Source organism: Stomoxys calcitrans, chromosome 1, assembly GCF_963082655.1.
Source record: "Stomoxys calcitrans chromosome 1, idStoCalc2.1, whole genome shotgun sequence".
Taxonomy (NCBI): domain Eukaryota; kingdom Metazoa; phylum Arthropoda; class Insecta; order Diptera; family Muscidae; genus Stomoxys; species Stomoxys calcitrans.
The window spans coordinates 265812751-265835690 of NC_081552.1; the positions used below are offsets into that span (position 1 = coordinate 265812751).

The following is a 22940-nucleotide window of genomic DNA, read 5'->3' on the forward strand; positions in this document are numbered from 1 at the left end:
AAAAATCTACCAGATGATGGGTTTATTCATTGCGGGGACGAACGCTCTTCAAAAATATGAAAAATGTTTGCAGGGTACTTGAACCTGTAAGCCAGTGTATGTGTGTGTGTAAATGTGCATTTGAGTTCGAATAATCAAACTAAAGGCTTTATGTTATGGTCATATCGAACTGACAGTATTGTCTGAACGTTTTTCAAATGCGGGTGTCCACAAAAACCACAAATTGATATTTATCTCATCTTCTGCTCTCCCACTGGTGCCACCGGGTATCACCACCACCACCACCACCACTACTCTTACCCATGCAACAACGACATACACACACTTTTCAAGGCAATCCCTCAGAGGTCTGTCTATCTCTGGCAAGCATTGGCAATGGCAGGATGGAACACTTCTGCAGTTTTTGTTTGATGATGTTTGCCAGTTCGACGCCACCAACGTCGTCGGTGAATGTTAGAAGTTTCATCTGGGGGATTATGTTGAAAAATCCCTTTTTTAATTAAAAACAAAAAAAAGAAGAAACGAAGAAAAAAAATTAAACGTAGTTGACAACAATGGTTTGTGATGACGGAAGTCGCTGGCTCGTTTCCGTCCACACTCAGTGGCGTCTCCATTCGTGTTTAACCTGTGTTGCCTTTTTTTATGTTGAATTATTTAAAATGAATTTGGGTTAATGAATTTGAATTAATGAATTAATTTAAATGAATTATTTTTCTCAGTGTACTTTGTAGTAGTAACTAATCGGTAATTTCTCACAGTGTATTCGCTGTGTGTACGCCTTGCCAGTATCGATTGTTTTGCCCATGACCATCTTATCATTTTGTTCCCAAAAAAAAAATAAGAAACAGGCAGTGATTTCCCGCCTGAATGAGTGGCCCTCATACTTGTTTACAAGTTAGCTCCAAAAATGATCATAACAAGTTACCGTATGACTACAAACAAAATAGCATAGCCAATGGTAGTGATATTCACGGCAGCCAGACACCACGGCGACACTCAGGATGGGTAGGCAGCCACCAACGACAACGAACAAACGCATGCACATGGCTGTTGGATAGACAAAGGGCTATGCTGATGCGTTGGTCAGCCAGCCACAACAAGGGACACACACACGCACATGTGGTTGACATAGGCAAGGGCCCCACATGATTGTTGGTCAGCCAGCAACGACAGCGACCATACGCATGTACATTGGACGGTTGAAGGGAGAATGCCTGGCGTTGGATGATCGCTGCTGTGGTGAATTTGAAAACCAGGTATGAGTGAGAACGAATAAAAGGAGGGGTGCAACAGGCAAAGGAGATCAGAAGTCCACCGTCGGAGGCGAAGCAACGAGTGTGAAGCCAAGGAGATATCGGTGAGTAGAGTGAAAGTGCTAAGTGACATGGACAAAAGACTAAAGTGACAGTGTTCGAGAGCCGTGTATTATCGTTAATCTTTGCCGTCTGAGCCCCGTAAACAGCGAACTTTCGTGGTCACTGCAACGTAACCGCTTCGTTAGACTTTCCCGCAACCAGTGAACTTTCGTGGTCACTGCAACATAACCACTCCGTTAAACTTTCCCGCAACAGTGAACTTCCGTGGTCACTGCAACGTAAATGCTACGTTAATCTTTGCCGTCTGAGCCCCGCAAACAGTGAACTTTCGTGGTCACTGCACCGTAGACGCTTCGTTGGACCTTCCCGCAAACAGTGAACTTTCGTGGTCACTGCAACGTAAATGCTTCGTTAATCTTTGCCGTCTGAGCCCCGCAACCAGTGAACTTTCGTGGTCCCCGCACCGTAGACGCTTCGTTAGACCTTCCCGCAAACAGTGAACTTTCGTGGACACTGCAACGTAAATGCTTCGTTAATCTTTGCTGTCTGAGACCCGTAGACAGTGAACTCTCGTGGTCACTGCAACGTAACCGCTTCGTTAAACTTTCCCGCAACCAGTGAACTTTCGTGGCCACTGCACCGTTTTAGCCTCGTGTTTCCCGCCGACACCGCGAACGTCCGTGGGCAGTTTGTTTTGCGCCACATTGGGTACGCCGCGTTAGCGATAGACCCCGACCGACACCGCACGGTAGGGACATAACTGACGAAAGACGGACGGTCCCACGATCCCACTTCGCGGACCCCACGCCAAGCCACTCACCAGGGTGCAAGAACCGGTCCAGGTCTTCACCCATCTCGCACTGCGATCGTCCACGCCAGCAGGACCCCTTCCTCAGAGCGGGTTGCCATAGTCCTCTTACGCCCCTGTCCAGGGACATCCGGGCTCACAGCTGAGAACCGTACCAGGTCTCATACAACCGGGAACCATACCAGGATTCGTACAGCTGAGAACCGGGCCAGGTCTCATACAACCGAGAACCGTACCAGGCCTCCCAGACGCGGCCACCATCGAAGTACACCCGGGTTCCCACACCAGAGAACCGTACCAGGTCTCACGAGCGCAGCCACCGTCGAAGTACCCCTAGCTCGGCACAACAGAGAACCATCCCAGGTCTCGGCCTTAGTGTTTAAATCGTTAAGGAACTTTTCCTGAGTTAAATAAACAGATTTGTAAAACCAAAACCTGACTCCGTGTTCTCTACTCTAGTCTCGGCAAATATAAATTTCTGTGACGGACCCTTCCCCGCGAGTTATACCCCAGCACACGAGGGGAAACCTGTCGTTACAGTGGCGCCCGAGCAGGGACCTGAGTAGAGAAACAAACAACCGCACTAGCGAAAGGAGTACCACAATCTGTTTATTCAACCACTACAACGAGTTGAATCCTTAATATGACAACTACACTGCGCACATCGTGGGTCTATAACTTACGGAAGGAGGAATTGGGAAACTACCTCAGCGAATTTGGCCTGGAAATCGGTGGAACCGTCGATGAGTTGCGGCGCCGTTTTAGCCAATTCATAGGTGGGCAGCACGACCAAGACGTCCTCAAACGCCTTCTGGGGCTGCAAGCGACACATGAGACCGTATCTTCCAAACGGGATAACAAGACGGATACGACCCCATCTAAGGATCCCGCAATCGTTATTACCGAGGCGACCGACCCGACGCCGACTGGAGGCCAAGCCACCGACTACACATCGATGCCGAGTGCGGCCCCGGAACATGGTGAATCAAGCGTAGAGACATATTGGCGACTCCAGTCAGCAAACACAGAAACACATCCACGGCCCCAGACACAGACACCCGCCACCGATATTCGTGCTGTAGCGGATCAAGTGCGGAAATGGGGTGTACATTTCGACGGGGAAAAGGAACCCTTAGAATTTGTCGAGCGAATAGAGGAGCTTTCGCAGATGTTCGACACCGATATGAATGTCCTCCCGAAGATGATGCCCGAGGTGCTACGAAACCGAGCGTTGGTGTGGTACCGGAATAATAATCGGTCGTGGCGTAATTGGGGAAGCTTTAAAACGGACTTCCTAAGGTTCTTTCTCCCAGTCCGGTTCTTCGAGCAACTGGATGACGACATACGCAAGCGACGACAAAAACAAAGGGAGTCGTTCAAAAACTACTCGCTGAGCATGCAAAACCTGATGAGGCATACTAATTACACGGAGGAACAAAAGGTCGAAAGAATATTCCGTAATGCCCTGCCAGAGTACTTATGGTACATCCGCAGACGTGATTTCCGCACACTACAAGATTTGTTGGAAATGGCTGACGACCTGGAGAGCCTGCCCGCACTGACGCCGCCGGCGCGAGAGCAGCACCGAAGAATAGATCCGGAAGATACTCATGAACCCCAAGCCGCTCGTATCAACCCACGCACCGCGTGCCGCCGTTGTGGTCAAGATGGGCACTTCGCAGTTCAGTGCCGAAACGAGCCCGTTCTCTTCTGTTGGGACTGTGGACGGCGCGGCATCCGCTCTATCCATTGCTGTCGGAAAACACCGGGAAACGAGAGCCGGACCCGCCAAGAACCGGGGGAGACGGGTCCCCATACAACCTCCAGCCCCCGCGATTGAATGCCACTTTGCATGTAGAGCCTACCCGACTGGTGGCCACCGTCGGGATAGGGAATAGACGCACAGCGGCCACTATTGACACCGGAGCAACCTGTTGTTTTATCAGCGAATCATTTGCGCAGGCCATAGAGGAATTCCATCCAAAGCTCCCATACACAACGACAGTGCTGCTGGCAGACGGCTCCCAGCGTCAGGTGCAGCATGCAATAGAGGCCAACATCGATCTGGGAAACCAACATGTACCAATCAGGCTCCTAGTCATGCCGGATGCCACAGAGGAAGTAATCATAGGATTGGACTTTCTCGCCAAAGTTGGAGCGCGACTCACCCTGGCCGGCATGTCCTGCATATTCTCTTCCCTGGGATCAGGATTAGATACAGCTCCTACCACCGCACAAAATCGGGTGATCAGCGTAGTTTGCCCATGCGAAATGCCGTATCCACTTTGCCGCCGGACCTCCGAAAGCCCGTCGATCCTAACGCATGGACAGGTGAGTGAGCATAGCGATCACGACCAAGAAAGAATTCAAGCCTTCTTAGATGAAGAATTACAACAGTTCCGCGATATTCATGGACCCTCGACAGCCGCCACCCATCGCATCGTAATGACGGATGATCGGCCTTTTAAACTAAGATATGCGGCACGAAACCCTGCCATGCAGGCCATAATTGATGCGAAGATTAACGAACTCCTAGCTAGTGGATTTATCGAACCGTCCAGAAGTGCCTACAGTTCGCCCATTACCTTGGCCCAGAAGAGGAATGGTACCTGGCGTCTCTGCATGGACTTCCGCCACCTGAACAGTAGGTCCGATCCGGATGCCTACCCGCTGCCACGTATTACTTCAATCCTGGACCGCTTGCGCGAAGCCAGGTACGTCAGTAGCTTGGACTTGAAGGACGGGTATTGGCAGATACCCCTCGACGAAGACAGCAAGAAATATACGGCCTTTACTGTCGCGGGGCGTGGCTTATTCCAGTGGCGAGTAATGCCATTTGGCCTGCATTCTGCGCCCGCAACGTTTCAACGAGCCCTCGACAGTGTAATCGGGCCTGAACTCGAACCCTTCGCCTTCGCCTATTTAGACGATATTATTGTCATTGGAAGAACACTGGAGGAGCACCTGGCTAATTTGCAGGAAGTTTTCCGTCGACTTCGGGCGGCCAATCTGCGCATTAATCCCGAAAAATGTGAGTTTTTTAAACGAGAAACGAAATACCTTGGACACGTGGTCAGCGGACAGGGCATACATACCGATCCAGACAAAGTAGCTGCAATACAAGAAATGAAAGCGCCCACGACTCCGAAAGAGTTAAGGCGATTCATGGGAGTAGTCTCGTGGTACAGACGATTTGTCCCCGAGTTTGCCACGACCGCACATCCTCTGACGTCACTCCTGAAGAAGGGTAAACACTGGCGGTGGACAGAGGAACAACAAACGGTGTTTGAACTTTTGAAAGCGCAATTAACCCAGGCGCCGGTGCTAGCGTGTCCAGATTTCGGGCGGATGTTCCTCCTGCAAACCGATGCGAGTGACTACGGTCTTGGCGCAGTACTTACCCAGGAGTTCGAGGAAGGTGAGCGGGTTATTGCCTATGCCAGCCGAACTCTGAATGCGGCCGAGAAGAACTACTCGGCAACTGAAAAGGAATGCCTGGCTATCGTGTGGGGAATAAGGAAAATGAGGCCATATCTCGAAGGATACCAGTTCCAAGTGTTAACCGATCATCTGGCGCTAAAGTGGCTCAACTCCATCGACAACCCAACCGGCCGATTAGCTAGATGGGCTTTGGAGCTACAGCAATATACGTATACGATCAAGTACCGTAAAGGAGGACTCAACGTGGTGGCAGATGCCCTGTCCCGTCAACCCATCGAAACTCTGCATAGAGCCGTGGCGGAAACCACTGAAGACTGTTGCTGGATCAAGACACGACTTGCCGAAATGCAAAAGAACCCAGCAAAGTTTCCCGACTATTCCTTGGTTGGTGGCCAACTCTATCGGCATATCACCCGCCATCCCACTGATGTGGATTGCACACCTTGGAAACTCTGCGTCCCGACCCCTCTACGTTCCCGTGTGCTCCACGAGAATCATAGTCAGCCAGCGGCAGGTCATCTGGGTGTACGGAAGACAATCAGCCGGGTATGTAGTCGGTACTACTGGCCGGGAATGCTGCGGGATATATCGAAATTCGTCAAGAGCTGCGAATCCTGTCAACGGTACAAACCAAGTCAGCGGGCACCAGCAGGAGAAATGTTACTGAGTATTCCAGAAGAGCCGTGGGCAACCGTGTGCGCCGATTTTGTGGGCCCGCTCCCAAGAACCAAGCATGGGAACACGACGTTGCTGGTGTTTATCGACCGATTCTCCAAATGGGTTGAGCTGGTGCCACAACGGAAGGCAACTGTCGAGGGAGTGGTCAAGGCATTTCGTGAGCGAATACTTGGTAGGTTTGGTACTCCGAAAGTCTTTATCACCGACAATGGCAGCCAGTTTACCAGTCGAGTACTGGGAAAATACCTGCAAGAGATCGGTGTGCGAAGACAATTTACCGCGCCATACACTCCGCAGGAGAACCCCACGGAACGAGCCAATAGAACCGTGAAGACTATGATAGCTCAGCTCTGTAAAAATCAACACAACAAATGGGATGAGCACATACCGGAGATAAACCTCGCGGTCAATACGAGCACATCCGAATCTACTGGCTACAGCCCCGCATATTTAGTGCAGGGTCGAGAACCTCGTTTGCCTAGCGCTTTGTACGACGAATGTGCCATTGGAACTGGCACAAGGAAGCAGGACCCCAACGACAAAGCCAAGGAACTTCGCGAAGTCTTCAAGATTGTACGCAATCAGCTGGGACGATCGGGGGAAGATCAAAGAAGACACTACAACCTGAGGCGAAGGTCATGGAAACCAGCAGTAGGAGACCTGGTGTTAGTTCGGCAACACCCGCTGTCCAAGGCCATCGATAGCTTTGCAGCGAAGCTCGCCCCAAAATACGATGGCCCGTACGAGGTTCTGAGTTATCCGTCCCCAGTAATAGTCAGTGTACGTGGACGTGTCAAAGGAGACGTCCGAACAGCCCATCTCAGCGAGATAAAACCTCTTACTACAGCGGACGAAGTTGACCAACACACTAACGCGAAAAGAACGGTAGAACATTGCTTAAGTATTACCTCTCCAATCTCTTCTCGCCCGTCTCTAGATACTTCACCTACAGCGTTACCGCCGCACCCAATCATGGATCCCGAACAGACCCCGGTGAAAACAAAGGCCTATTTCAAGCAGCAGTGGCAACAGCAAGAGACTGCACAAGGCAGCCGAGGCCCCGGCCGATCAATTCCCCGCAGAAGGCGCCCGCTAGAATCCCGCAGACGGACCTCGAAGTCTCCTCGGCCACAGCGGTTGCAGCTACCCCCGTGCTACGTAAGGCTGGAGAGGATGGTGACCAAGCCCGTCTCGCGCCCGGTAGTGGCGGTGCGACCAATACCCAGGCCAGCCATGGCACCGGGGCAAACTAGCGGTGAGGCGCAACCCAGGCTGAGGCCAGCAACACCCCCGGCACAGAGACCGCTGGTGGAACCCCTAGTGCGTAGGCCGACCGCACCCATCCAGGACACAATCGTCCTGTCGTCAGACTCCGAGGGGCCGCCGACACAGACGCGGCCATACCGGTTGCTACCTAGACGTCCACCGACGCCCCCGCTGGAGGTAATACAAATTGTGGAATTGTCATCCGACGAGGAGGTACTGCCAAACTCGCTACCGCGCCCCTTCAGGTTCGTACCCTCAAATCCACCGACCCCGCCGCCCGAGGTATCCCCAGCTCAGAGTTCCGATGAGTCATCAGCTGAGGAGCTAGGCGTGATGGGACCTGCACCGGCTGTGTCGACGTCGCCGCGTTACGTTGATTCGACCGCTTCCGAGACGGAGATGCCGACGTCCAGGCGAAACCCACGCTTGACAGCGACCCGGGTCCCGACCCCGCCACCAGCACGATTGTCCAGCGCAATTGTGGTACCGACGCCACCTCTACAGCGGAACTACGCCTACAACTGCCAAGAGCGCTTGCCGGACGAGGTCCAGCCGGCCCTCCAACGCCACATCCGGGTAGCCCTAGCCTTCCATGTGCCGCATCGGCAGTACAAGAAGGTAGTGGAGATCTGCGGCCGCCGCTACCGCATTATGGTTAACCGCCAAGGGAAGGTGTTCGTAATGCCGAGATGAACCAGCTCTTCCCGGAGGAGGGGAGTAGTGTGATGACGGAAGTCGCTGGCTCGTTTCCGTCCACACTCAGTGGCGTCTCCATTCGTGTTTAACCTGTGTTGCCTTTTTTTATGTTGAATTATTTAAAATGAATTTGGGTTAATGAATTTGAATTAATGAATTAATTTAAATGAATTATTTTTCTCAGTGTACTTTGTAGTAGTAACTAATCGGTAATTTCTCACAGTGTATTCGCTGTGTGTACGCCTTGCCAGTATCGATTGTTTTGCCCATGACCATCTTATCATTTTGTTCCCAAAAAAAAAATAAGAAACAGGCAGTGATTTCCCGCCTGAATGAGTGGCCCTCATACTTGTTTACAAGTTAGCTCCAAAAATGATCATAACAAGTTACCGTATGACTACAAACAAAATAGCATAGCCAATGGTAGTGATATTCACGGCAGCCAGACACCACGGCGACACTCAGGATGGGTAGGCAGCCACCAACGACAACGAACAAACGCATGCACATGGCTGTTGGATAGACAAAGGGCTATGCTGATGCGTTGGTCAGCCAGCCACAACAAGGGACACACACACGCACATGTGGTTGACATAGGCAAGGGCCCCACATGATTGTTGGTCAGCCAGCAACGACAGCGACCATACGCATGTACATTGGACGGTTGAAGGGAGAATGCCTGGCGTTGGATGATCGCTGCTGTGGTGAATTTGAAAACCAGGTATGAGTGAGAACGAATAAAAGGAGGGGTGCAACAGGCAAAGGAGATCAGAAGTCCACCGTCGGAGGCGAAGCAACGAGTGTGAAGCCAAGGAGATATCGGTGAGTAGAGTGAAAGTGCTAAGTGACATGGACAAAAGACTAAAGTGACAGTGTTCGAGAGCCGTGTATTATCGTTAATCTTTGCCGTCTGAGCCCCGTAAACAGCGAACTTTCGTGGTCACTGCAACGTAACCGCTTCGTTAGACTTTCCCGCAACCAGTGAACTTTCGTGGTCACTGCAACATAACCACTCCGTTAAACTTTCCCGCAACAGTGAACTTCCGTGGTCACTGCAACGTAAATGCTACGTTAATCTTTGCCGTCTGAGCCCCGCAAACAGTGAACTTTCGTGGTCACTGCACCGTAGACGCTTCGTTGGACCTTCCCGCAAACAGTGAACTTTCGTGGTCACTGCAACGTAAATGCTTCGTTAATCTTTGCCGTCTGAGCCCCGCAACCAGTGAACTTTCGTGGTCCCCGCACCGTAGACGCTTCGTTAGACCTTCCCGCAAACAGTGAACTTTCGTGGACACTGCAACGTAAATGCTTCGTTAATCTTTGCTGTCTGAGACCCGTAGACAGTGAACTCTCGTGGTCACTGCAACGTAACCGCTTCGTTAAACTTTCCCGCAACCAGTGAACTTTCGTGGCCACTGCACCGTTTTAGCCTCGTGTTTCCCGCCGACACCGCGAACGTCCGTGGGCAGTTTGTTTTGCGCCACATTGGGTACGCCGCGTTAGCGATAGACCCCGACCGACACCGCACGGTAGGGACATAACTGACGAAAGACGGACGGTCCCACGATCCCACTTCGCGGACCCCACGCCAAGCCACTCACCAGGGTGCAAGAACCGGTCCAGGTCTTCACCCATCTCGCACTGCGATCGTCCACGCCAGCAGGACCCCTTCCTCAGAGCGGGTTGCCATAGTCCTCTTACGCCCCTGTCCAGGGACATCCGGGCTCACAGCTGAGAACCGTACCAGGTCTCATACAACCGGGAACCATACCAGGATTCGTACAGCTGAGAACCGGGCCAGGTCTCATACAACCGAGAACCGTACCAGGCCTCCCAGACGCGGCCACCATCGAAGTACACCCGGGTTCCCACACCAGAGAACCGTACCAGGTCTCACGAGCGCAGCCACCGTCGAAGTACCCCTAGCTCGGCACAACAGAGAACCATCCCAGGTCTCGGCCTTAGTGTTTAAATCGTTAAGGAACTTTTCCTGAGTTAAATAAACAGATTTGTAAAACCCAAAACCTGACTCCGTGTTCTCTACTCTAGTCTCGGCAAATATAAATTTCTGTGACGGACCCTTCCCCGCGAGTTATACCCCAGCACACGAGGGGAAACCTGTCGTTACAGGTTGTTGGATCGCTCCTGGTTGTAACAGTTGTTCAGTAGCAGTGGTGCAGCAACATTTGTCTTCTTGTTTATTTTGTCTCTCTGTATGGCATTCCCATCATCTTTTGATGTGATTCTGAAGCGAAAGCGTGTGGCATCAACAGTCGTCAACATCAGTTTTGGAACTGGAAAACCATGGGCGGTGGGGCTGGGCAAGAGCAAAACTCAAGACAGATGAAGAGTTAGCATTGAAGAGTCACATGTTTAGGGGTCAATGTTTACAACAACTCCTACGCCCCAATTGTTGAAGCACACACATGAATGCATAACATAAACATTTGGATGAGTTTTTGCCTTTCTTCCTTTTTGCTCTTTTCGAGATAATTGTAAAACGTACGCAGCAATTCGTCTCTTAACGTTACAATTGAAATGTGTTTCGGTTTTGACCTGCTGCTGTTGGTTTCGTTTCTCTATCTTTCTCTTGCCACGCTCCTTGTCCCATTTAATCCCAGCAATTTGTTGTGTCCTGTTCATCTTTTTTTTCGTTCCTTCCTTCCTTTCGACGATTGACCATACAAGCAACTTGATTCATTCATCCTGTGGTTGGCATGTGCGACTTTTTATTTGTCTGTTTATTCTTTATTTATGGCAGATTTGTCTGTTTTGCATTCTGAACCTTCACCTCGTATTTTTTTTTTTTTTTTGCCTTGCAACACATTCTCAGGGAAAACCTTACCTCCTTTGCCATATTGACCATCTGGATGTGTCTATTACAAAGAAATAATCATAAAATTTACTTGGGACAAATATTTTGCAAATGTTTTATCGAAACGAATTTGCTCATTTTGTATGCGGGGAAGAGCGTAAAGAACTTTTCCAGAAATTGGATTTTACAGTGGGAAATGTACTCTCAAAGTCTTAAATCTATAAATCAATAATTATTTATGAGAACGGATTATTAAATTAAAGGAATCGATATGTTCTACGATATGTTTGACGATATGTTTGACGATATGTTTGACCACATGTTCGACGATATCTTCGACTATATGTTTGACGGTATGTTCGACGATATGTTTGACGCTAAAAATCGATATGTTCGACAAATCAAATGGAAATTTGTTCCATCTGGGAGCCCCACCCAAAAATGGACATGTTGTTGGAACTGAATAATAAAGAACTCAAGCGATAGGTCTTTAGAATAGAGTTCGCATGTTATACCACAGCACCGGGGAGAAAACTTCTTAAAAATGTTTATATTGAAAAGTTTACTGTCATTCAAATATCGTCCCCTTGGCTCCCCAAATTATATCCTAAACCACTACTGTGGTACAGGGTATTAGTACTTAGTGAATTTGTTTGAAACACCCAAAAAGTAGAGAGATAGACCCATTGATAAGTATACCGATCGACTCAGAATCACTTTCTGATTCGAGTTTGCTATGTCCGTCTGTCTGTCTGTCCGTCCGTCCATATGTGTGTCCATGTTAATTTGTGTACAAATTACAGGTCGCAGTTTCCATCCGATCGTCTTAAAACTTGGTACAAGCATGTTCTTCGGCCTAGAGACGAAGATTATTGAAACTGGAAAAAATCGGTTCAGATTTGGATATGGCTCCCATATATATGTTCTTCCGATTTGCAGTAATACAGCAATAAAATAGTCATTTGTTAACCGATTCCATCGAAATTTGGCAGGAAGGACTTTTTTTATGACTCTCGATATTACTGATGAATTTTATAGAAATCGGTTCAGATTTGGATATAGCTCCCATATTTCCGATTTGCAGTAATACAGCAATAAAATGGTCATTTGTTAACCGATTCTCTCGAAATTTGGCAGAAAGGATTTTTTTATTACTCTCGATATTGCTGGTGAATGTCACGGATATCCGTTCAGATTTGGATATAGTTCCCATATATATGTTCGTCCGATTTGCAGTAATACAGCAATAAAATGGTCATTTGTTAACCGATTCTCTCGAAATTCTGCACGAAGGATCTTCTTATAACTCTCGATATTACTAGTGAATTTCATGGATATCAGTTCAGATTTAGATATAGCTCCCATATATATTTTCGTCCGATTTTCAATAAATAAAGCAATAAAATGGTCATTTGTTAGCCGATTATCTCGAAATTCTCGAAATGACTCTCGATATTGCTGGTAAATGTCATGGAAATCGGTTCAGATTTAGATATAGCTCTCTTATATATATATCGGCCGATTTTTATTCCTAAAGCCACTGCAAGCGCATTTAAAGACCAATCTTCCCAAAACTTCGTACAACGATTTTCTCGAGTCGTTATAGATGGCTTCTCATCCAATGAGCACAAATTGACCGCAGGTGTACCCCAGGGCTCTGTTCTTTCTCCTTCTCTTTTTTGTAATTTTCATCAATGATCTGTTGGGTCAGACATCGAATGCGATTCACTCATTTGCGGATGACAGTAATCTATGTCATTCGTACTCATTCGACTATAGGCCGAGTCTTCGAGAGATTGAGGACAAGAGGAGGGTTATGGACGATACATTCTGACAGGATTTGCTGGTCATTTCTGAATGGGGTCGAATGAATCGAGTAGATTTTAATGCACGGAAGACTCAGTGCTGCTTGTTGTCAGATAAACGATTCGCTGACCCATTTATTGGGTTGCCCAAAAAGTAATTGCGGATTTTTTAAAAGAAAGTAAATGCATTTTTAATAAAACTTAGAATGAACTTTAATCAAATGTACTTTTTTTACACTTTTTTTCTAAAGCAAGCTAATCCGACTATATGAAAAATCCGCAATTACTTTTTGGGCAACCCAATACAATCATCTTTGTCTATCCACCGATGTAGATGTTGAGCAATCAGAAGCTCTTGATGTTCTGGGCATAGAAATACAAAGCAATGTCCGTTGGGCTTAACAAGTATTCGAAGTGTCGAAAGAAGCATTCAAGTGTTTAGGCTTTCTGAAATGGTGTAAGAATTACTTCACTCCATCTGGTCTTTTTAACATCTACACCACTTTCACAAGGCCGAAAATGGAGTACAACTCACATGTATGGGCTGGAGCTTCAAAATCATCCCTGGAGCTACTGGACGACCGTGTACAGAGGAGAGCGAGGGCGTTGATTGGGGACAGTGGGGTATCCAACTCTATTACCTCCCTTCATCATTGTCTCAATGTGGGTAGTTTGGCGCTGTTCTATCGGTACTTTCATGGTGGGTGTTCGTCTGATATTCGTGTTCTTATTTCTGATGTAAGGATGTATGTCAGGGATACTAGACATTCCAGGAACTCAAACCCGAATTGATTGGCCAGCGGACCGCACAATCCATTACAGAGAGAGTTTTTATTTCGCCCGAACCATTTGTATGTGGAATCGACATCCGACTAATGTTTTTGCCACCCACTTTGACATCCAAAGATTTAAGACAAATGTCAATAAGCACTACACGCCAACTTTCGAAGGAGTAAAGCTAGCCGCTTAAAATTTTGCACAAATACCTCTTATTAGTGTAGGTCGATGGGGATTGTAAGTGGGCCAAATCGGTCTATGTTTTAATATAGCAGCCATATAAACCGATCTTGGGTCTTGACTTCTTAAGCCCCTACAAGGCGCAATTCGAATGAACTGAAATATTACACAATGACTTCTACAATGTTCAGCATTCATTTGGAGAGAAGTTTTACATGGCATAGTACCTAACAAATGTTGCCAGCATTAGGAGGGGAAAACCACGGCTGAAAATTTTGTCTGGTAGTCTCGCTAGAATTCGAACCCGGGCGTTCAGCGTCATAGGCGGACATGCTAACCTCTGCGCTACGGTGGGCTACGCTCTTAATTCTTTTATTTCAAAATTGCTAGTAAATCATGTATCCAAGATATTTATGTTTTAGCTATCTGTTAAACGTTGTTTTTCCATTACCTAAACCCATAGTGCATTGTTCCATTTTGATTACCTATTACCTACAACACTATTTCTCCTCTCCCAAATGGTTGCAAAATAATGGTCCACCATCATTGGGAAATGTCTTGTAGTAATTGCGGATTTCTTGTGCATTGGACACTGAAGTCATTCCATTTCATTTCCCCTGCAATTCCATCAAATTGAAAGATTTCGGTGTTTGCTTGCAATTTGCTTCTGTATGTTCTACAAGCTTTGCTTTTTTTTGGCTTGGGATGAAGGATTTTAATAGGTTTTTGTTTTTTTTTCCTTCCCATCCTCCAACCCATTGCAAAAAACGAAACATTAGTTTCTTTACTTGGGAATCAAAATTCTTCAATGCAAATAAAACAGCATCACCCAGAGATGAATGGATGGCCAGTTGGATGGACAGGCAGACAGTTGAATGGAATGGAGAAAGACACATGGCTGCATGTTAAAAGCAGTCCACCGGTTGGCATATAAATTGATTTTCAGTGTCTTCAACAGATAACAGCATTTGGTAGATTTATCATTTAAGTTTGGTTTGATTCGTTCTGGGTGCGTTTTTTGCTCTACTCCTTCGTTTTGCTGCTGCTGCTGCTGCTGATGATGATGATGAAGATGATGTTGCAGCTTTGGTTAAAGCTACTGCTGCTGTGTGGCTGTTTTCATTATGGTCATTGGGGGGATGGGCAAATGAGAATTTCTATGTAAATCCATATGCACTCAGACAAACACACACACACACACACACACACACACTTATACACACGTAAATAAGGATAATGTGGTATTGCTGTATATCCATGAAATTTGCTCATAAGTATCTGAAGTTTTTATTGTTGCCATTGTAAATGCACTTGTACGTGTGTGTGTGTGTGTGTGTACGTAACATGTTAATACGTGCTCTTTGAAAGTAAGTTCTTCAATATGTTTGTGCGTGTGCTTGTGCGTATGTGTATGCGTTTGTTGGTTGTAAGCCTTAAATGGATATCATTGAACAGTAAATACATTATACTTTAATCCTATTGCATTACATTTAATGTCTCCCTTATTGCATGGATATGTTTTTTTCGCTCTTGTTATTGTTGTTGTGATTATCATATGTGTGAAGGCAAATATGTACTTGTAGTTTATGTATTATTTTGCGGTAAAGTACCCTCCAATCGATCGCACACACTTGGCCACACTACAGTGGCTAGCCATTGGGCCACAAATGAGGCAGAACTTTATCATTCGATATCGAACATGGACATGAAAATATTTATTTTCAAACATCTCTATTCAATGGAAATAATATTTTGCAGGGCAAATTTTAGACCTTACGCTAAACTGTAAAGTTGCATAAGAAAATATTTAACAAAACTGGAAAAATGGCAGCAATTGGAAGAATTTTACTATGGTAATTCATTGTAACATGGATAATTAAATTTCACAAAACGATACTCAATTTTCAGGATATATTGTGATCAATATAAGAAACACCAGTAAGGATGGGTAAAAGTCGGGCGGTGCCGACTGTATAATATCCTACACCTTCCCTATAGGTACAAAGTGGGAGCTTTGTCTAATTCTGAAACAATTTTGATTTTGATGGCCCTTGCCGTTTTCAGATGGGTTATTAAACAATTCGTATCACATTTCGAGCAATTATGTTCAAACTGTAATACAATAACTACGGTTGAAATATTACAACGTTATTGTAATTTGCCCAAAATCTGACGAACATATATATGGGAGCTATATCCAAATTTGAACCGATTTCGAGCAAACTTTACAGATATTGTGGAAGTCGTCGAGGAAAACGTTGTACGAAGTTTTGGAAAGATTGGTAAATAAATGCGCTTGCAGTGGCTCTAGAAGTGAAAATCGGGCAATATACATATATGACATCTATATATAAATCTGAACCGATTTCTACGAAATTCACCAGTAATGTCGAGAGTCATAAGGAAATCCTTCATGCAAAATTTCGAGAGAATCGGTTAACAAAAGACCATTTTATTGCAATATTACTGAAAATCGGATGTACATATATATGGAAGTTATATCTAAATCTGAACAGATTTTGAGCAAACTTCCCAAATATTGTGGTAGTTGTCGAGGAAAACGTTGTACGAAGTTTTGGCAAAATTGGTCAATAAATGCGCTTGCAGTGGCTCTAGGAGTGAAAATCGGGCAATATATATATGAGAGCTATATCTAAATTTGTACCGATTTCCATGAAATTCTCCAGTAATGTCGAGAGTCATAAAAAAATCCTTCCTGCAAAATTTCGAAAGAATCAATTAAGAAAGGACCATTTTATTGCAGTATTACTGAAAATCGGATGAACATATATATGGAAGCTATATCCAAATCTGAACCGATTTCAAGCAAATTTCTCAAATATTGTGATAGTCGTCGAGGAAAACGTTGTACGAAGTTTTGGAAAGATTGCCGGGTATACCCGATATATACCCGAGATCGGTTTATATGGCAGCTATATCAGGTTATGAAACGATTTGAATCATACTTAGCACCGTTGTTGGAAATGATATCAGTCATATCGAGAATTGCGCCCTCTAGAGACTCATGAAGTCAAGAACCAAGATCGGTTTATATGGCAGCTATTTCGAAACATGGACCGATTTACAATCCCAACCGACCTACACTAATAAAAAGAATTTGTGCAAATTTAAAACGCCTGACTTTACTCCTTCGAAAGTTAGCGTGCTTTCGACGGTTTAAGCTCAATGATAAGGGGTCTCCATTTTATAGACGAGTCCAAAGGGCGTGCCGCAGTGCGACACCTCTTTGGAGAGAAGTTTAACATGGCATAGTACCTCATAAATGTTGCCAGCATTAGGAGGGGGAAAACCACCGGTAAAAATTTTTTTCTGATAGTCTCGCCAGGATTCGAACCCAGGCATACAGCGTCATAGGCGACATGCTAACCTCTGCGCTACGATGGCTTCCGCCTTCGTAGTTATATCGAAATATGGAAATATGAGCTGGTCTGAATCCTTTCTGATCCAGTTGTAGGGAACCCTTATACGAGGGCTGCTATATGAGTTTCTGGGCAACACCAAGTGTTGCCAGGAGCAATTTGACATATCTATTTGAAAGTTTGACACTTTCTACCATTATCGTACTTCGAACTTTTTGACGTGCAATCATCATTTGTGTTGTTTACAGTAACTTGAAAAAATTAATTTGTCAAAAAAATGGAATTCAAAATTTTTGGGCATAGATTACCAGAGGGCACGGGATAGCTGTCAGCACCACACAGGCCGGAACATTGAGGTCCGATCTGTGTGGTGTTCATTGCTATTACGAGAAGTTTAGCCGCGAGCTACCGGGCGCGTCCACAGGTTGCGGATAATGAAATGCTCCATGAGGAGTAGCTGCAATCAGCATTATCGAGCGTAGAGCCTCAGTGAGAGGTCGGGCGGCACCGGCTCTTGCACAAATACTGAGTGACTATGATGCTCGATATGACAAGACGAGTTATAGGCGCCTTTAAACAACCAATGGCCACCCGTTTCACGCGGCTTCAGGTCCTTTAGACCAGAACGAACTTGCTCACCTGCAGGAGCACCTCGGGTATATATGTAAACCATCTTTCGTCATAATGCGGTGAAATTGTATACCTTATGCCCTAAGCCTAACATAAGACACTGTGTCAAATTTCAGTGAAATCGGACAATAAATGCGCCTTTTATGGGGCCAAGACTTTAAATCGAGATATCGGTCTACATGGCAGCTATATCAAAATCTGGACCGATTTGGGCCAATTTGCAGAAAAATGTCGAAGAGCCTAACGCAAAGCACTGTTCGAAATTTAGGCAAAACTTATAAAAAATGCGCCTTTTATGGGCCCAAAACCATATGGCAGCTATATTCAAATCTGGACCGATCTGAGCCAAATTAAAGATGGATTTCGAAGAGCCTAACTAACCTCACTGTCTCAAATTTCAGCGATGTCCCAAATTTCAGCGATGTCCCAAATTTCGACGACATCGGGCACTATATGCGCCTTTTATGGGCCCAAAATCTTAAATAGAGAAATCAGTCTATATGGCAGCTATATCCAAATCTGAACCGATCAGGGCCAAATTGAAGAAAGATATCAAAGGACCTAAGACAACTCATTGTCCCAAATTTCATCAAAATCGCATAATAAATGTGGCTTTAATGGGCCTAAGACTCTAAATCGGCGTATCGGTCTATATGGTAGCTATATCCAAATCTGAACCGATCTGGGCTAAATTGAAGAAGGATATCGAAAAGCCTAACACAACTCTAAGTCCCAAATTTTAACAAAATCGCATAATAAATGAGGCTTTTAGGGGCCTAAGACCCTAAATCGGCGGATCGGTCTATATAGCAGCTATATCCAAATCTGTACCGATCTGGGCCAAATTTAAGAAAGATATCGAAGGGCCTAACACAACTCACTGTTTCAAATTTCATCAAAATCGCATAAAAAATGTGGCTTTTATGGGCCTAAGACCCTAAATCGGCGCATCGCTCTATATGGGGGCTATATCAAGGTATAGTCTGATATAGCCCATCTTCGAACTTAACCTGCTTATGGATCAAAAAAGAATCTGTGCAAAATTTCAGCTCAATATCTCTATTTTTAAAGACTGTAGCGTGATTTCAACAGACAGACGGCAAGACCATGTTATGGTCAGGCAGTCTATAACAGATCTCAGTTCCTGGATTCTCTATGAAGAACCCTAGGTCCACTCTGTCCTCTAGCTATGATCCACTTTTGTAGCATAAACTGCCAGATGGCAATACCAGGATTCCGTCAATCCAATACTTTGCCGCTGGCAGCAGTGCCTCACACTCGACCTCAATTGTCGTCTCAGATATCCGTTCGAAAACTTCTTCCCTTCCTTCCAGGTTTCCTATCGTCGCCTCAATTATACTGCTAGGGTATGATCCTCCTATCCTCTATCCATTCTCTCATGGCCTCAAGTCTCATAGTCGCATTGGCAGGCTAACACTTAATCTGTAAGTCTATGGGTCGAATGTGTAGAATAATTTCCAGTGCCCTAGTGGGTGTGGTCCTCATCACTCCTCTTATGCCAAGACCACATGTTGTAGTATCCTTAAATTGAACTTTTTCTCAATCGCAGTTCACCTAACTACTTAGACGGTATCTGGTCTAATCATGCTGCTGTAGAGCCATTTGACCCCATTTCGAGCCTTCCGGCCATTTACATAGTACCCAGCAACTGTTAGCCTTTTCGGTAGGCTCCGGAATGTGATACTTCCAACTCAGCTTCCTATCCAAGATCACTTCGCATGGAAAGTCAACACTGCCAAAGACATTTCAGTTTATTTTCAAACTATGTTAATATAAATAATTTTTTAAACTCTATGCACTTAAAATGCCATCAGTTAAGTATGCAATCTTTATACCATGGCCAGAGGCTGTAGTTACGCATACATTCATTGAAAGTGTAAATGAATTCATAGCACCAGCATAACGTTTAAGCCTCATTGCTGAAGTCTCTATACGAATATCACACATTGAAAACATTTACAAATAAAAACACACAAACACATGCATACACGTGGCAAACACATTTACACATAGATGAATATGTACATATTTATTTTTTATATTAAAAATGTGGTCAATTTTTATAAACCTGCTATTTTTTTGTTGTTCCTCTCAATATTTGCATGTATCGAGGAGGCCTTGCATCGCTGGCAATTTACATGTGCGGTTGTGTGAGTGCGCTTTCAGTGTTGTCACTTTCAAACAGAGGACATAAAATGTTTAAAATTATTGTTTATTGTATATTAAATCGGTTAAAGGTAGCACAGCTCACTCAACCACTCTATCCTGGCTGGCGTTTGTGGCCCACAGACTGAGGTCTCCTTTAGGTGTAATGAATTGAATTTTTTCCATTTTTTTTTTTTTTTTGTTCGTTCATTTTTAGCAGGGGAAATTTATTTCAATTATTTTACTTTTTGCGGTTGAGATTTAATTTAATTTAATATATTTGTCATTGGCATATATAAATGGTATGCGTATATATGCATTATTAAAACAACGACAACAACAACAACAACAAGCATCCATGCTTGCTGGTTGGTTGGCATTTAAGGTGGACAATTTTATAATTCCGCTAAAAAGGTGGTCTTAAATTGTATTAACCAAGCAAAGGTGTGGCAAGGCCATTTGAGTTAACTAAGGCAAATGAATGGAAATAAAGTTTAAAAAATAAACTACTGAAGATTGTAAGAACTGTTTCAATTTTGACTTCTATTAACAGGTTTTTGGTTTAGTTGGTAGTAAAATAAACAAGGCTCACTCCATTTTGAACTTCCTTTTGTATACCCTAAACCATAGGTTTTCGAGAGGAGAGTCTCAGTGAGGAGTCAGGTGTCACTGGCTCTTAATTAAATACAGAGTGCCAATGATACTCGAGATGACAAGGCGAATTATTGGGGCCCTCAAATAACCAATGGCCAACATCATCGTCTGTTCCCAGGTTAAGGACGGCTGGGGGCGAGCGTCGGCTCTTGGATAAAGCGGCACGCCACAACGAGGGATACATGTGCAATCCCACAAAACCCATGAGACTGGGGGCTGGGCCAGTAAGCTGCCCCCGGAAAACATAGAACTACTATGAAAAACAAAGAAATAGTAAAAACGGAAGACACGACACTGATACTACCCGTGCTGTTATATGGTTCCGATGCATGGGTACTTGTGAAAGCAGATGAGGCAGTGCTTGGAGTATTTGAGAGAAAGATTCTTCGAAAAATATATGGACCAGTTTGCGTTAATGGAGAATATAGGAGACATACAACGGCTACGTTGGCTTGGTCATGTTGTCAGAATGGATGAAGAAGCTCCAATAAAGAAGTCTTTTGAAGGCAAACATGGTGGTACACGCAAACCGGGAAGACCAAAAGCCCAATGGAAAGTTCAAGTGGTGGGAGACACCTCGAAACTTGTTGTCAGAGATTTTAGAATGAGCGCAGAAGATCGAGGCGCTTGGAACGCTATTCTACGTTCGGCTAGTGGATCAAACGTTCTGTCATAGCCAATTAGAGTAAAGTAAAGTAAGTAAACCATACGAAGGGTGTAAAATAATTTCGTTGTTCCGTTTGTAACAAATCGAAATATTGATCCTTTATATTTAAAAAGCCTTTCCAAGAATGTGTCGAATGCGAACCATGGTGAAGGGTATGTAAGATTCGACCCGGCCGAACTTAGCACGCTCTTACTTGTTTTTTTTTTTTTTCTTTTTTGCGATGTTAATATCTTTTTATAGAACGATTAAAACAAAAGCTTTAACCCACTCAACTTTAGTTTTGCATGCCAGTAACAACCCAGTTTCTTGCTCTTCCTTTGATATCCAAGTCATTGAAATTCTAATAGGCATTCAAGGCAAAACTATGGAACTTGAATTCATTTCGCATATTTCGCTACAATGCAAGAACAATTGAAATATTCTTTGAATATGCCTGAAGTAAAATTTTGTGCACAGTGTTTTGATGGTTTAGCTGCAGTAGAATCCCTATAATCCAATCTTAACATTCTTTACTTCTTTAGCTGACGAATGGTATTTCACTTTGTCTTAAAGAGTTTAACTGTTTTAAAGTCTAATTACTATATGAACCAAGCCGCCTTTTATTTGTTTATTCAATTCAGATGGAAATGGGCACTACAAACAGAGTAGCTGAAACGAAGTGTTACCAATTCAAATGACCCGACCATTAATTTGTGTGTGGGAATACTTTTACTATTGATTCAAATGACAACAAATGTGTGAAAGTAATCAAGAATATTGAATCCATTCACTTTTGCTCGATATAACCACATTTTGCATTGACTGTTTCTATGAGGCTATCAAAAAACATATTGCAAGCTGCATTAAGGTGGTGAATTTCCGAACATCGTCTTCTATATCCGAATCTGGACCGATCTAAGCCAAATTAAAGAAGAATGTCGAAGGGCTTAACACAACTCACTGTCCCAAATTTTAGCAAAATCGTATAGTAAATATGGCTTTTTTGGGCATAAGATCCCAAATCGGTGGATCGGCCTATATGGCAGCTATATCCAAAGCTGGACCGATCTGAGCCATATTCCAGAAGTATGTTGAGGGTCTTGACACGACTCATTTTATGGCGACATCGTAAAATAAATGTGCCTTTTATGGGCTCAAAACCTTAAACCGAGAGATCGGTCTATATGGCAGCTATATCCAAATCTGGACCGATCTGGGCCAAACTAATGAGGGATGTCGAAGAGCCTAAAACACCTCAATGTCCCAAATTTCAGCAAAATCGGATAATAAATGTGGCTTTTATGGGCCTAAGACCCTAAATCGGAGGATCGGTATATATGGGGGCTATATCAAGATATCGTCCGATATAGCCCATCTTCGAACTTAACCTGCTTATGGACAAAAAAATAATCTGTGCAAAGTTTCAGCTCAATGTCTCTATTTTGAAAGACTGTAGCGTGATTTCAACAGACAGACGGACGGACATGTTTACTTTATAGGGTCGGAAATGGATATTTCGATGTGTTGCCAACGGAATGACAAACTGAATATGCCCCCCTCCCCTTCGGTGGTGGGTATAAAAAGTGAATCGTAATTTTTATAACCCGTTTCATGACTTAAAACCCGATTTATGACACAATTTAGATTTGTAGAAGAAAATGTAGCTATGCCATAATTAATTT

At 44.7% G+C, this 22940-nt stretch overlaps 2 protein-coding genes across 7 annotated transcripts in view; both read left to right on the top strand.

Moving 5' to 3' along the window:
• Window positions 1-22940, top strand: part of LOC106091469 (RNA-binding protein Musashi homolog Rbp6) — a 1151181-nt gene that overhangs the window by 969161 nt on the left and 159080 nt on the right. The gene's annotated exons all lie outside the window — the stretch shown is intronic.
• LOC131994148 (uncharacterized) lies at window positions 576-9012 on the top strand. Its single transcript, XM_059360545.1, has 2 exons — window positions 576-1357; window positions 7181-9012. Exon 2 carries the CDS (start codon window positions 7216-7218, stop codon window positions 8200-8202), a length of 987 nt encoding a protein of 328 aa, XP_059216528.1. The 5' UTR covers window positions 576-1357; window positions 7181-7215; the 3' UTR covers window positions 8203-9012.